General features: G+C 37.8%; 1 protein-coding gene across 3 annotated transcripts in view; it reads left to right on the forward strand.

The window, feature by feature from the left end:
• spir (spire type actin nucleation factor) overlaps positions 1-14361 on the forward strand; it is a 442084-nt gene extending 427723 nt beyond the window's left edge. For all 3 annotated transcript variants that reach the window (XM_072302604.1, XM_072302606.1, XM_072302605.1), the window contains 5 exons: positions 1651-1877; positions 6436-6567; positions 6982-7083; positions 8960-9216; positions 11274-14361. In XM_072302604.1, coding sequence (XP_072158705.1) covers positions 1651-1877; positions 6436-6567; positions 6982-7083; positions 8960-9216; positions 11274-11457 — 902 coding nt within the window. In that variant the 3' untranslated portion in view covers positions 11458-14361. The remainder of the gene's footprint in view (positions 1-1650; positions 1878-6435; positions 6568-6981; positions 7084-8959; positions 9217-11273) is intronic.
• The last annotated feature ends 464 nt before the right edge of the window (positions 14362-14825 follow it).

The following is a 14825-nucleotide window of genomic DNA, read 5'->3' on the forward strand; positions in this document are numbered from 1 at the left end:
GGAAATTTGATGGTGGCTTAAAAAAATTCTCTTAGGGCGAGCTACAACGGGCGGAGGTGAAATTTCTCGATTTTTCATTTTTTCATACTTTCGTATTTTCCATGTTTCATTTGAGGGTTTTTAGTTTCTTGCCTTCCCCCATCTCCTTCCTCTTACTATCCCATGACGTTAATTATTAAGTTCGCTGAATGTTCATGCCTTGTTTGTTTGATACTCGAATTTTCAAATTGTTAGTGATTCAATTAGAAAATAGCCTTTCCGGAATTTTTTAGCTTAGTTCGATTCTTACAGCAGACTTGAATCCTCTGATTTGTGATTTGTTATTGCATTTTTCATGCTTGCGTAGTTGTTATTTACTTGATAAACAAACAGTTTCTTGCAATAGTCATGCTGCATTTGCTGCTTAAGTCTCATTCTGCAATGTCATAATGTGTGACTTAATTTTAGGAAGACAATCTCATCTTTAGAAAGTTTTGTACTGGAATGGTTGAAGCTCTTTTTCATAACATCGAAACTAGCCTACTTATGGCCTCACGAACAGTTGGGGTCCGTACTTTCCCAACATAGGTATTTTACAGATAGGTTTCATTTTAGTATGTCTCACAGACCTTCGAGCTATGGCCTGTCCACCATAGTTCCTCCCTGTAAATAACCGAAATAAAATAACTTGATTTAAAAAAAAAAAAAAAAAAAAAAAAAAAAAAAAAAAAAAAAAAAAAAAAAAAACATAGGTATTTTACTCTACGAAGGAGCAGAAGAAAGAAAAAAGGGTCGTCGAATGGATTTTTTTTAATACACCGAAAGAACATTTAAGTTGATTTAACATTCTGGATGTAGAAAAAGTGTGCGAGTACTTAGAAAATGCTGAATTACCGGCCGCAGCAGTTAGTTTTACATCCTGGCATTGCTAAAGTAACTGAACCCTGTTCCCGCTGTTCCTACAGCGGGTAGCTCAGCATTTTATAAGTTCTCGCACACTTTCTTTACATTCAGAATGTTCAATCAACTTCAGTTTTTTTTTCGGCGTACAGCATTTTTTGTTCATAAAATCCACCACATCTCTCACTGGAAAAAAAAAAAAAAAACACATTGGATGTAGAGTCCAGACTCTTGAAAACATTGACAAGAAAAAATACTCTTGATTCGATCAGATTCAAGCTTAAATCAAAAGGAACTCCGCTCGAATTAAGAGGCTTGGTTCTTGATTTAAGCAAAAATCCGATTGAATCAAGAGTATTTTTTCTTGTCGATGTTTTTAAGAGTCTGAACTCTAGATCCGATGTGTTTTTTTTCCAGTGCTGATTGAAGCAAAGAATAGGAAATTACTTATCATATCGACGGTGAAACTACCAAACCACGTATCTCGTTTGCGGTGTTTAAAAATCTACGCTCGCATTTTATTTTTTTGAAGTCGACCAAATCAATATCATTCCTTGAAATTTTCACCGAATTTTCTCCGCACGAAGAGGAAAAATCACAGAAATTTTCAAGACTGGACGTTCAGTAGTTATTCATTTAAAAAATAAATTATGACAGGAAGTCTGCGACGTCGCAAACCGAGATACGTGGTTTGGTAGTTTCACCGTCGATATATTTTTGTCTATGAAGAGGTTTTCGAGTGCGAAGCTAATTATTTGTTTATGTTTGCAGCGTACGACCTGGCAACGCAGTGCCCGAGCCGGCGGTCGATGCGACGTCACACGATCGTGGTGTGCGACCCGGTCAACTCCAACGGGAGCCTCTCGGTGCCCCACACGCGACCCTCCTCCTGCACCCGCAGCAACACCAACTCCCCCACTCAGGAGGACTCCCTCGCCACCATCCTCCCCGAAATCTCCTGGTCCCGCAGCTCCCTCCAAGAAGATCTCCTTCAAACGGTAAGCCACACCCTTCATCCTCCCTAAGAACCTCTTTGATGAAACGGGAGCTTAAAATGGGTGCTATATGGATCCATGGAACGCTGGTGTAATATAGAGTCCCTTTATACTGAGAGTCAAGACAATTCGGCTCATGGATGTCACAAACGGGAATAAAGATTACAGAAATTGAACGTTTTTCGTAATCTTTGATCGGCCCATTCTCAAATGCCTTTCTCCGTTCCTCCTCTCATTCCGTTTGTTCCTTGCCGAACCCGTAATTCCCTGGTCCATTCCAGATTATAATCTTTGCAATTGGTGAAAATGTAATCTTTATTCCCGTTTGTGACACTGTGGAGGCCTAAAATACGGGAACCAATCAGAAATGGATTCAAATTGTCTTGACTCTCAGTATAAAGGGACTCTAGTGTAATAGTGCTGGGTCCCCACTAATCCACACGGAGAAAAAACTTTGTGCGTGGGACCCGAAGTTTAGGTCATATGGATCTCTGAAGTTTTCGGATTGAGCATCTGAACACTTCAGGTCCAGCTGCTGAGGTTTGGATCACACGTCTGAAACTTCAGTTCTTACATCTGAAGTACTTCGGTTTTCACATCCGAAAACTTCGGTTCTCACATCCGAAATACTTCGGTTCTCACATCTGAAGTACTTTAGATGTAAGAACTGAAGTTTTAGATGTGTGATCCGAACCTGGACAGCTAGACCGAAAGTGTTCAGATGCTCGATCCGAAAACTTCAGAGATCCATATGACCTAAACTTCGGGTCCCACGCGCGAGGTTTTTTTCTCCGTGCAAGGGAGGACAAAACCGAAAAACCCATAAATTGGAACTAGGGCTACAGAATGAAGTTTCTCTAATGAATTTCAGTGCGAAATTGAAGGGAAAGAGTCTTAAGTTCAGGTGGATGTGGTGGACTAAGTACACGGAAAGAAGAGAGCTCCATCTATTGCATTCGCAGAGAACTGAAATACACAACGCAACAGTATACAGCGTCACCGAAAGACTGCGACGATGATGAGATGTTGGAAAAGAAAATGTTTTTCACCATGGCTTTCATGGCCAACGGACGAATAGGGGGTTATCACGTCATGATGTGGTTTACTTTTCTATAGGCAGCGTTTAAGTCTCCGAGCTGTCCTGTGTACTATGTAATGCCCGACTCATTGAGGTGTTACAAACTTACAAATAGAAATGCATTTTATCATGGCCAACTAGACTGGACAAATAGGGAATTATCACGTCATGAAACATGTTTACTTTTCTACTTTTTTTTTGGAGGGGGGATTTTTGCTGGTTTTTCTTAATCCTGTATCGATCTTAAAAATCGATAGTTAATGTCGAAAAATCTGTATTCCCGATTTGCAACGATGAAATTTGCCGATGAAACCTGTCCATCAATCTTCAGCGGGCCGTCAAATATTGACGAAAGTCGACTGTTCATGACGTCATTTCGGGTTTATACTAATAGTGTGAACAAGGCTGGGGGGCCGAGGTGGATTTTTTGCTAAATTTGACAAGGGCGTCCGGGAGGGAATTCTGGCTCGGACAAACACTAAACGATACTAACGACGAGATGAAGCACTCGAAGCCGTAATCTCTCGAGCTCCGGACACACGGGCTGTGGAAATAAACGCGAACTACTTTCAGAATGTGGACTCTTTACGTAACGCCTAGTTACGCGGGCCCGGTTGGCGATGACCGCGCAAAAAGCTGCTTTTCGCGCCATTTTCTTCTTTTTCGCCGCTCCTAATGAGGATGAGATCGCTAATGATTTGGAAGCTGATGAGCTCCCTCCGTCATCCGGAAGTGGTCCAGCTACTTGTCTCGTTATTAACATACGTTCGCGCCGAGCGGGGGCCGTGATATACTTACCAATGCTGGAACTGGTAAAAGTTGAGGTTCTGATTAGGAAAAAAATGAGCGGAAAACAAAATGTCAAAAATCAACTTCCAAGCTCAGATAAAACTTCAAGTTTCCTGGTTGCCTCTTGAGATATGAAGGGCACGCACATGCTCCCTTAGCCTGGTGGAGAACTCATCTCAACGGGCTGATTATTGAATTTGATAGACAAAGTGATAGACAAAGAAGACGCAGCGAGTATGGGGCGTTCTTATTGGTTGAAATGGGTGATTCCCATAGACTAAAGGAGAAAATAATGGACTAACTATAGGGTCTCTCGTGGGTTGCCGTTAGCCCATTACCTGTACCTCTTTAGTCCATCGCAACTACCCACTACCACCAATACTGCCGTGCTAAGGAAAAACGACGTATGAGCCTTCAGACGCTGCCATATTTCCTCCGAGAAGAAGCGAATTTTCTAGGAAAATCGTGAATATTTTACTTTAATTTTTTCAAACAATTTTGTTCGCATTTTTGTCTAAAACGTCGGACAGTTTTAAGGAAAAATGCGCATGATTTTTCTCTAAAATACATGTTTTATTCGGAGCAATTTAGCGACTCTTGAAGTTTCATACGGTGTTTTTCCTGAGCATGGCAGAACAGGTTCCCTCCGCATTCCTCTTGTCTGCTTTGTCTATAGCTTTGTCTATGAAGGTCAATAATCGGCCCGCCGGAGAGGCCAACTATCCTCGAGGAGCGCGGGTTCCACACGTCGCACGTCGCCGTCGCGTCGCGTCGCCGTCATAGAAAAAATCGTGACTACGAAAGTAGAGCGGCGCGGGCAGTTGGAAGTCGTGTTTGTTCTTACTCTCACAGAGGCAGAGCTGACACATGGTCTCCTTTTCAATCCCGGCACTACTCACCCCCCTAAGCGTCGACCAGAGGCATAACACACTGGGGAAAGGATAACACCTGACAACCGTTCGGGAAAAAACATTGCCGAATCAACGACAAAAACCATGTATATATCATGATTTACGCGCATAATAATTCCTGCGCAATTTGGCAACAGGTCCGGAGTGTGCGGGCGGTTCCCGCAATGGCACCGATTATTATTATTACGAGTATAATTGGAGCTTTTCAATGGCAGTAAAGGGATAGGAAAGCCGATGACGTAACTTTCAGGGGAAAAGTTGTGCCGCAAAGGAGTAGGTAGGAGGGACTCCAATGAAATGAATTTGAGGGGGTTTTCGTTGAAAAACGCCCCTTCTGCAGAGAGCATTTGTGTAGAGAGTCAACTATGTTACCGTTATCTGAACTGTATCTCAAAGAACAGGACAATTTTTTGCCGGGACTTTTACTCGGAAATGCATCATTCATCGATGAGCTAAAATTGCATCACCGTCCAATCAGGAGCCCCGTACGGAGAAAAAAAACTTCGTGCGTGGGACCCAAAGTTTAGGTCATATGGATCTCTGAAGTTTTCGGCTTGAGCATCTGAACACTTAAGGTCTAGCTGCCGAAGTTCAGGTCACACATCTGAAACTTCAGTTCTTACATCTGAAGTACTTCAGTTCTTACATCTGAAGTACTTTTGATGTGAGAACCGAAGTTTTTCGGATGTGAAAACCGAAGTACTTCAGTTGTAAAAACTGAAGTTTCAGATGTGTGATCCAAACCTCGACAACTAGACCTTAAGTGTTCAGATGCTCAATCTGAAAACTTCGGGTCCCACGCACGAGGTTTTTTTCTCCGTCTAGGACAGACTGAATTGCAGTCGTGACTCATCCTGGGTATGTTTAAGTACGCATGTTTTTTTCCGATAAAATTTAGCTTCAATGCTGGCCTTCAACGAACGTCAAAAAAACTATCTGTGTGCAAGGTCGGGCTGCAAAGCGGCCAAGGGGCTCATCTCCTAGGGATGAGTTTAACTTTGTGGAACAAATAAGTATAACACCGAGTTTCGTCGTCACACTGTCACACAACGGGTTATCTGGGATTCAACGCTGAATGAATAGAGCTTTAGATGGTGCGCAAAAATTTCCTTCAAAATGTCAAGTATGCAATTCCACGACAGTCGTGTTTAAATTGTTATCGCTCAAAATATGTGGATTTATTGAAGGCGCACGCGGATTCATGGCCTCAGGATTTTAAACGATATCATCTAATTCATCGCAGGGTGCTATTTGCCAAGCGGGTTGCAAATTTATTATTTAAAATGGCAATTTTTGGGCTTTCGCGAATTTATTTATCCATTTATTTTTTTTTCAAAAGTAAATACATTTTCCTTCCATGCTTTGACGAGACTTTCGAACAAAAGCAGTCGGTAATGCACCTGAGACCTTTGCAATTATGGATTTTATCTGAGATTGTTTACTTGTTTTTTGCATCATTCACCCAGGCTTTCTTATTTTTTATCATGGAAAAAACATACTGCTTTTATCTCCCAAAAGTAGATGGATGGGTTGAACTACCCATTCAGAAAAAGAAAAAGAAATAGTAACCGAATGGGACTGTGATTATCATTGACTTCTCTCTTGAGGGTTGAAGTTGAGCTGGGTATATAAAATTGGGTGTAATTGCATGTTACGAGTGAATTTCATCTATCAATGTCCTCGGAATTTATCCATATTTTGTGCTCCATCATATTTTTACTAAAATTACTTTCCAGTGAGGGGAGAACTAATTGCAAAAATTTCTCTTTTCTTTTTGTCACAGAAACAATGGCAGGAGGAGTGTTTGTCAGTTACACTCGAAGAATTTGTTCATATCCGCAGTGTTTTGACAAAAGCAGAGTTAGAAAGCTTGCCAGTTGAAAATCATGTCAAGGAAGATGCGGAAAAAGGAAAAGTAAGTATTCATGCCCCTTTGCTAGGGCTTCTTCTTAGCATTATTGTAGAGGTGCTGCAAAAAATAGAAGACAACTGCGGAATAGAAAAGATAGTATCACGAATTAAAAAAACTTGATGGCTCGCTATTATACAGTTTTATTCAATTGTTTTTTCAACCCAACTCAGAACTTTTTTGAGATGTACTAATTTTTTTAGGTTTCAAAAGTTTTCATGATGAGTACCTATTTAATTTTTTTCCCCTTCATTTTGGGAAAAATTCATAGTGAAGATACTGAACCCCTCATTTATGTTGTGAGTAAAACAGCACTTAACCACAGTGCAAAATTTTTTGGCAATTATAATCAAGTTAATCGACTCAATTTCAATTGCCTGGTGAATCAGCTCTAATTATGATGTTTCTCTGCTTTTATAGGTATGTTTCCTGTGTATGAAGACTAGATTTAGTATTTTTGGTCCCTGGGGACAAATCTGTAAACTATGTAAGAGAAATGTCTGTGCCAAGTGCTATACCAAAGTAAGTACACGTAACATTATCATTTGTTGAAGTAGGTAACTTTATATTAATTCTGATGAAATAATCGTAAATAATCTTAATATTTAATCTGATGAATTTAATCGCCTTATTTTAGAAAATTCAGTTGACTATTTGAAATCAATAGCATCAAAAGTTTGAGGTAGGGCATTGGCGGTGCATTGATGCCATACTGACAAAAACGACGTCAAATCGTATACTAATTGAATCGGTCTGTTCTTATGACTTACTGCATCGGAAAATTTCATTTTTTTTTTTTTAAAAAAATTGTTTAGTAGCTTCTGGTTTTTACGAAGTTGGTGTCAATGAGGAGGAATGGGAATGCTTTTTGGAAAAACTGATCTCATTTATAGTATTTCAAAATCTCTGCTCCCGACATATTTCATCAAAAGAACCAATGATATGAGCCAATAATATTGCTTAAAATTTGGACAAATATTTTTCGCACAAAGGAAACTGATTAGAGAAAATTCAAAGAAGTTACGTTGGGTACCTTTACATTTAAAAATGAATTACAACTAGAATAAGCAATTGGAAAGGATTTGGTTGCAAGACGAAATTCGCATTTTTTACAGTTTCATAGTCGGAATGGTGCAATGGCCATTATAGGAGGTAAAGGAAATTCTCCTGAAAGTTCCTTGTAAAAGAGTTGCTTCAAGCATAGATTTTTGCACCTTGATTTGCTCAGCAGTAGAAAATACCTTCGAGGCACATTCTGCAGGTGAACAGAACAACAGCAGAATGAGATCCCCATCTCTTTTGATACCCTGGTAAAAATTGGCGATAAGAGCTGCGTTTCAAAATACCATAGGAATTCTTATAGCCGGCTAAAGAAGGCTACAGAAAATCATACAGCTGGCTGTAGAATGCGGAGAAAATCATACGGCCGGGCTATACGAAGCGATTAAAAATTATTCAGCCGGGCTATAGTTTCCATCACCGAGCTTTACACTTTATCGCCTGGCTGTTGCTTTTTTGCCATCAATTATGAAATGCTATAAGAACTTGTGTAGAAATTCGTGTGCTTTGGAAATCATTAAGTTTGACACGGAACCACCTTAATATTTACAAAATACACGTTATATTTTCCTTTAATACATATTTTTTTTCATCAATTAAAACGAGAATAATCCATATAGGATGTGCAAACATTTCAAAATCATGAGTTGAATAACGCTGACTCCGCCAGATTAAATATTAGAGCCTAACACAAAGCGGAGCGGCGACGCACTGCCGCCTACAAACCTAACAGGGATACTTCACGCATTGCGCAACGCGTGAAGTATCCCTGTTAGGTTTGTAGGCGCCAATGCGCGTTTCGCGCTGGCTGCCCGCCTGCCGCACTGCAGCGTGCCACGGCGCTTGAAGCAACTATTTCACACCAGGGGTATTGCACAGTATCATACGAAATTGAAGGCGCTCTCATATATTAGGAATGGCAGGCATCCATCAAAAGTACGGAGCTTTCCTCGCAAAATAAATCAAGATACTGCGGCCCAAAAAGAGAGCAGTGGTCCAAAAACTCACTAAGTCCTAGCATCCGTAATTAGTGACGTTTAGCATACACTTTATCGCCTGGCTGTGAGTTGCTTAATCGCCATCGGCTATAAAAGGCTATAAGAAATTGTGTAGCCGGCTATAGAAGCTATTGGAAATCTTACTGCCGGCCGTAGGTCTATGGTATTTTGGAACACAGATTCTACTGCCAATTTTTACCAGGGTATTTCTGCAGTGCGTCTGCCAGAAAAAAAGTGCTGCCGCACACTGATATTGTCTCAAACTCCATTAAAAATAAGAAAATGTTTTCTTAATATTTGTAACCGGAGTTGATTCATAATTCTCATTTTCTATTTTTCAGATGCGAATTCCCACAGAACACTTTTCTCATGTTCCGGTCGTAGCTTTAAGTCCTCAACTTGTCTCTCCAAATGAAAGCAGTAATGATGATTCTCTGATGAATCGTCTGGGTCTCCTGGATTTGAAACCACTGAGCGTTGGAAGCGCTCCTTGCAGCCCGAAGCTCTCAAGATCCAATCAAACCAAGTCAGTTGACGTGGAGAATGGACCCCAGTCTCTGCCTCCCACCAACCCAAAATCCCTCGACAGGGAGCAAAAGTAAGACTATCATGCTGTAAAGCTAATTTTATAGGCCAAGTTTTATATTCAATACATTTAAAAAAGTCAGGAAATTTTTAATTCCAAAGAACTCGTCATCTCGCAAATAGAGAAGATCACGATTCGCATTCGTAATTCCGCTCGTTTTTGCCAATATCGGTCCCGTTAATTGCACTATTTGGCAACGCTGCCAGATACGGCGGATAGTAATTAATAAATGAGGTACGATTTTCACATATTTCCAACTAACTTGAATGAGAAAATGCAGAAGAAGGGAAAGCGTTTTCTTGCTGATGAAGCCAGGCGAGTGATTATTGCCGCATGAATAGCCTCTATTATATATACCTATTTATTATTATTTTACTTATTTCTCTTTTTCAATTTGATTGAATTATCAAACTGCGTTATCGTCGTGCAACGACGACGTACGAATGCAATGAGTGACACATTTTGTTAATCCAAGCGAGAAAAAGTCAAGGCGCTCAAGCTTTTCTAATGGCTTGATCTGGATACAACTATTCGTGTTCGCGGGACGTCCGTGTTGCGTACGCAAAAATTGCAGGCGCTCTGCTTTCTCGGGCACAACGTCGAGGTCGAGTTCTGGACGGTTTTCTAACTTACATTGACAATCCTGTTTATCATGAAAACATCGAAATGCGGATGAGTCGTGTAGCGCGTAGCACCATGGCAGCGTTGCCAAATAGTGAAATTTTTTCACGAAAAACATTTCCACAAGTATCGTAGATTTCAATCCCTTAAATTAGCACCGATAAAATATTGGCAATTTGCACTATTTTGCAAAGCTATCATGGTGATACAAAACCTATCCAAATTGCAAAACTTTCGTGATAAACAGGGTAGGGAACGCAACTGAGGAAACCATCGAAAACCATCAATCGCAGCCATACGTTGTGCCTAAGAAACCAGAGCGCCTGCAATTTTTGCGTATGCAACACGGATATCCCGAGAACACGAATAGTTGTATTCCGATCCAGCCATTGGAAAAGCTTGCGCGCCTTGAATTTTTTCCGCCTCCGACAATAAAATGAATCACTCATTGTATTCGTGCGTCGCCGTTGCACGAGGATAAGGCGATTTGATTGATTGATTTGATCAAATTGAAAAATAAATAAGTAAACTAATGATAAATAGATTAGGTACTTAAAATGGAGGCTGTTAATAGGGTAGTAATTACTCGCCTGACTTTATTAGCAAACAAACGCTTTACCTTCTTCTGAATTTTCTCATTCAAATTACTTGGAAATATGTAAAAATTGTATCTCATAAATTATTTACTTATTTCGTCTATGGCAGTGCTAAACAGTGCGATTTGCGGGACCGACACTGGCAAAGACGAGCAGAATCACGACCTATTGTGATCATCTCTATTTGCAGGATGACAAGTTTTTTGGGGTTGAAAATTCTTTGACTTTTTGAAATATTTTAAATGAGAAAATCCCCGACTTTACAAAGTTTTCAAAGTATCTACGAATTCTAGTAGCAAACGATTCTGACTACGAATATATTGATAGTACTGCAAAAATGCACTGTTTTGGCTGGAGGAAAAAATTACCGCAACAAAATGCCTTAATTTTTTCTGACTTATTACCAGGGTTGGGCATGATTTTTTGATCTGAATTTATATACATATCAAGCTCATTAAGTTAATTTTAGAGATTTTATTTTCTACATTTTATTTTTTTTTTTTTTTTTTTTTTTTTTTTTTTTTTTTTTTTTTTACTGTCATGCGTACTTACACTTACTTCAATTTGAGACATTTTTCAAGTCAAATTTTTTTTGGACATTTAGGTACCAACCTTCTGTCCAGTTTAATTCAATGCCATAAAGGTAATTTTCTAATGAGTATAAATTTTCCTCTGGTGCCCAATTTTAGGCAAGTCTAATGAATATTTTCTTCTCTTCTCAATTGAAATAAATCCCTTAAAATTTTCCTCATAGGGAGGATAGGGTCTCTTCTTTCTGATACTATCTTTCTTTATGCTATTATTTGATTTAAGTTTTTTTCCATTACACTCAAATGCTCTTTGTTTTTCCAGGACTATTCTGAGTGGATCAAAAACTCTGGGAAGGAAGTCAGGAAAAGCTGACAAAGTGAGAGGCCTGCAAATGACGGTCTGCCACGACTGCAAGACGATGGTCATTCTCATCATCAAATCCTCACGCACAAGTCGAAATAGTCTTCTGAAACAGCTTAAATTAGACTTGGCACTGGTTTATTAATTTATGTTCCTTTTTTAAGGAGAAAAATGAAATGAGAACACCTCAATTTTCCCCCACAAAGTAAGTATCTACAATGTCTCTGTAAAATATTTTAGGAGGGAATTTTAAGAAGATTGTACTTACCTATTGTATTTCAATCAAGGATTGATGATTGTTCATACCACTACAATTTTAAAACTATGGTTTCAGAAGAGAAGTCTAAAATTATTGTCTTTGTGCTTTTGATCTGGAAAGCATTTATGTATTCTAATTAAACGGTCCCATTTCCTACATGTCTTAAGTGAAATAATTTGTGCAGAAATAAGTGATTTTAATGTACAGGTTACTTGATTTTTAAAAGTCTATGTCGCATTGAAGTGATAACTCTTTAAGTAATGAATTGATATTTTGGCTCTTTAATAATAGGCACATTAATGGCTGAATCCTGGAAGTGCATGATTCAATTATTGTAATGTTCAAAACTTTCTGCTCTTATTTTATTTTTAAAAGAAAAACAAATGAACTTTGTCGTTTTAAATTTTCACAACAGAAGAGAGAAATTATTAAATAATGAGAAGTAACACTAATTTTTTTTCTATTAAAAGAATGACATTCGACAGAAAATGGGGTACTTTGCTCTCTTAAATTTCAGCTATTGCTGTTTTCAGGAGAGTGCGATGGGGAGGGAATAAAAGAGGGGTTCCTGAGAGAGGAACACCCAGTTTCATGTACTTACTTAATATGTTTTTTTTAAAAAAAAATTTCAATTGGTCTCCTCATAAACCACTTCCACTCATTGTTTTCAATATTTTTCAAATTATTGATTCATTTTTATTTTTTCTAAAAGTCAAGTGAAAGGACAGGCTCTGAATTAAATCATTTCAATAACTATATGTTTTCTCTTGAAATTTTTCATGGAAAATTCTCTAAAATACACAATCAAAGGGATCTTTTCTCATAAAAGACAGCTCGTGATAGGTATTTTATCATCTACGAAGAGGTACTTTTGAATTTTTTGTTGAGGTTGTCATTATCTGTGCTAAATTTTCATGAGAAGACATATATTAAAGTGCCTTAATTCAGAAATTCTCTACAGACACTATTTCAAAATACAAACCCAGAATTTTTCAATGATGTTAACTGTTTGCTTACTTGCTATGATGTGCATAAAATTTTGTATTGTCATTTAAAGATTATGTCAGTCCACCAAGCTGATAATATGAGAAAGGAATGAAAGATTACATTTTGACAGTGAAACCGCAAAAACGTACATCTCAGTTTGCGACGTTGCAGACTTCCTTCCATACTTTTCCTTCCTTTCCTTCTTCAACTCGAAAAATACTCAAAAGTAATTTCTTGAAAACCTCCCTTGTAAAGTTGATTACCATGATATCATGCCAAGTCAGATATATACGGAAACCTTACTAATGTCGTATAGAAGAATCCGCCAATTAAGATATCATGCCAATTGAATTCACCAGAAAGTCCTTGATTGTTCTTCTTTATGTGTAGCATGTCCTATGATAATTTCAAGCAATAGTGTCAGTTCATTCTCCTTCAGTAAAATCGCGGTTTTTGGTGGATGAAAGCGAAAATTTGGAAACACCGAACACGGCATACACGTTTTTTCAATTTCACTGTCGATTTCTTGTTACATCATGTGGATAATGGCGATCTTTTCTTGAATCAAACTTTTTTCTACATGCACTCCTTTTTTTAATAATGCAAGGTTTCTTTGTTCTATAAATTGTATGTTCTAATGTATTTTCAAAATGAAAACAAAATTCAAAATATGTATTTATATTTCAAGGAGGAAGTTTTACAAGAAAAAGCTAGTTACCTGCGACTGAATCAATTTTGTAGAGGGTCATAAGTATAGTGTTCTATCTAAAAATTGCTTGCACAATTTTTTTCATAAGGTATATTGTAAAAATTACAGATGTTTTCAGAAACAGCCATTTCCCGGATTACAAGTCCATAGATAAATTTTGCAGGTGATTTTGAAATAGACTTTTGTCTTCATACAAGAGATTGATTAACTTTTCCAGTAAAGGATAAAATTATTTTTTTTAGGAGTTTGTTGGTTACACTCTTGGTAGGTACATGTGAGAGTGTTTAATTATTGATTAAATATTGAAAACATTATATTGTCAAAAAAGATGGTGCTTGTTAATAGAGTTGTTATTTATGGGCATATTGAAAGGTATATTTTTATATTTGGCGTTTGCAGAGTCTATACACAGAGTGAATATCTTTTACTATTTTTTTAGCTGAGTAGAGAAGTGAGTATAGTTTTTTTTACAAGGTGATATTGGAAAAAGTAAGTCTAGTGGGTGTCTGAAAGAGAAAAGTTAAGGATTTTTATCATTAAAGACAACTGTCAATTGGCAGATTTTTTTTATTTTAGCTTACCAGATTCTTTTCTCTCTTCATGCCCCTTTCTGAGTTTACTTTTAAAAAAATGGCTTCAGGCAGAGGACAGCTACCTGTGATGTAAAGCTCTCTTTTGTTCCAAAATCTCTGAATTACACACACCCACATCCCACAATTTTGTAATTCCTCCTGTCGTTCTTCCTTTTACATTTATTGTGTAATGCTTCGGCAATTATAAATGTCATTATACTTCACCCTCGAATTTCTACGTGTCACATTATTGTGTGTAACCATAATACTTGCTTACAGCTGTAAAGTTAACCCGAAACCATAGTGGAAATAAAACATAACATAAAATGAATTATTCACAAGCTTGTAAGTGAATGATTTCAAAGTATTTGCTAGAGAGTTCCTGATTATTTGCTGCGGAATTCTGTACTTTCCTAATTTGCACTGAAATATTATATGAGTGTTCTTAAAAAGTACCTACCCGTAAAATTTGTAAAATATTTCTCGAGTAATAAAACAGTCAAAACTATACAAGAAAAAAAATTATTTTTCCCTTTGAATCCTGATTAATTTGGACCAAAATTTTCTGAGTTAGTGTTGTACTAATGAAGGTAATTTGCCTTGAATTCTTAGCATGGTCAAACAGGTGTGCTACAAATTACATTGATTAAATAAAAAAACCAAAGCAAATTTTTACTTCTGAACCAAAAGAGGATGACAACCTCTGCGCATGAGCCTAAAAAATCATTTTCAACCAAATAATTCAGAGAAATTCAAAAGGATTCGTCTGGGAAAAAATCTTCACATTCGATGTACAGGTCAAATACCTTTTCATGGCTAAAAAGTCAGAATCTGCTGAGGTTTTTGATTTAATTGATGCATGTCGTATCCCGGTTTGTACATGCCTAGAACCCAGGCAAATCACCTTTAGAGGAACAAAAGCATTGTAAAAAAAAATGTTATCCTTTAAAATCAGCTTACCTATTTTAATATGTTACTTCTAAGGG

This window comes from Bemisia tabaci, chromosome 7 (genome assembly GCF_918797505.1).
Source record: "Bemisia tabaci chromosome 7, PGI_BMITA_v3".
NCBI classification, from domain to species: Eukaryota; Metazoa; Arthropoda; class Insecta; order Hemiptera; family Aleyrodidae; genus Bemisia; species Bemisia tabaci.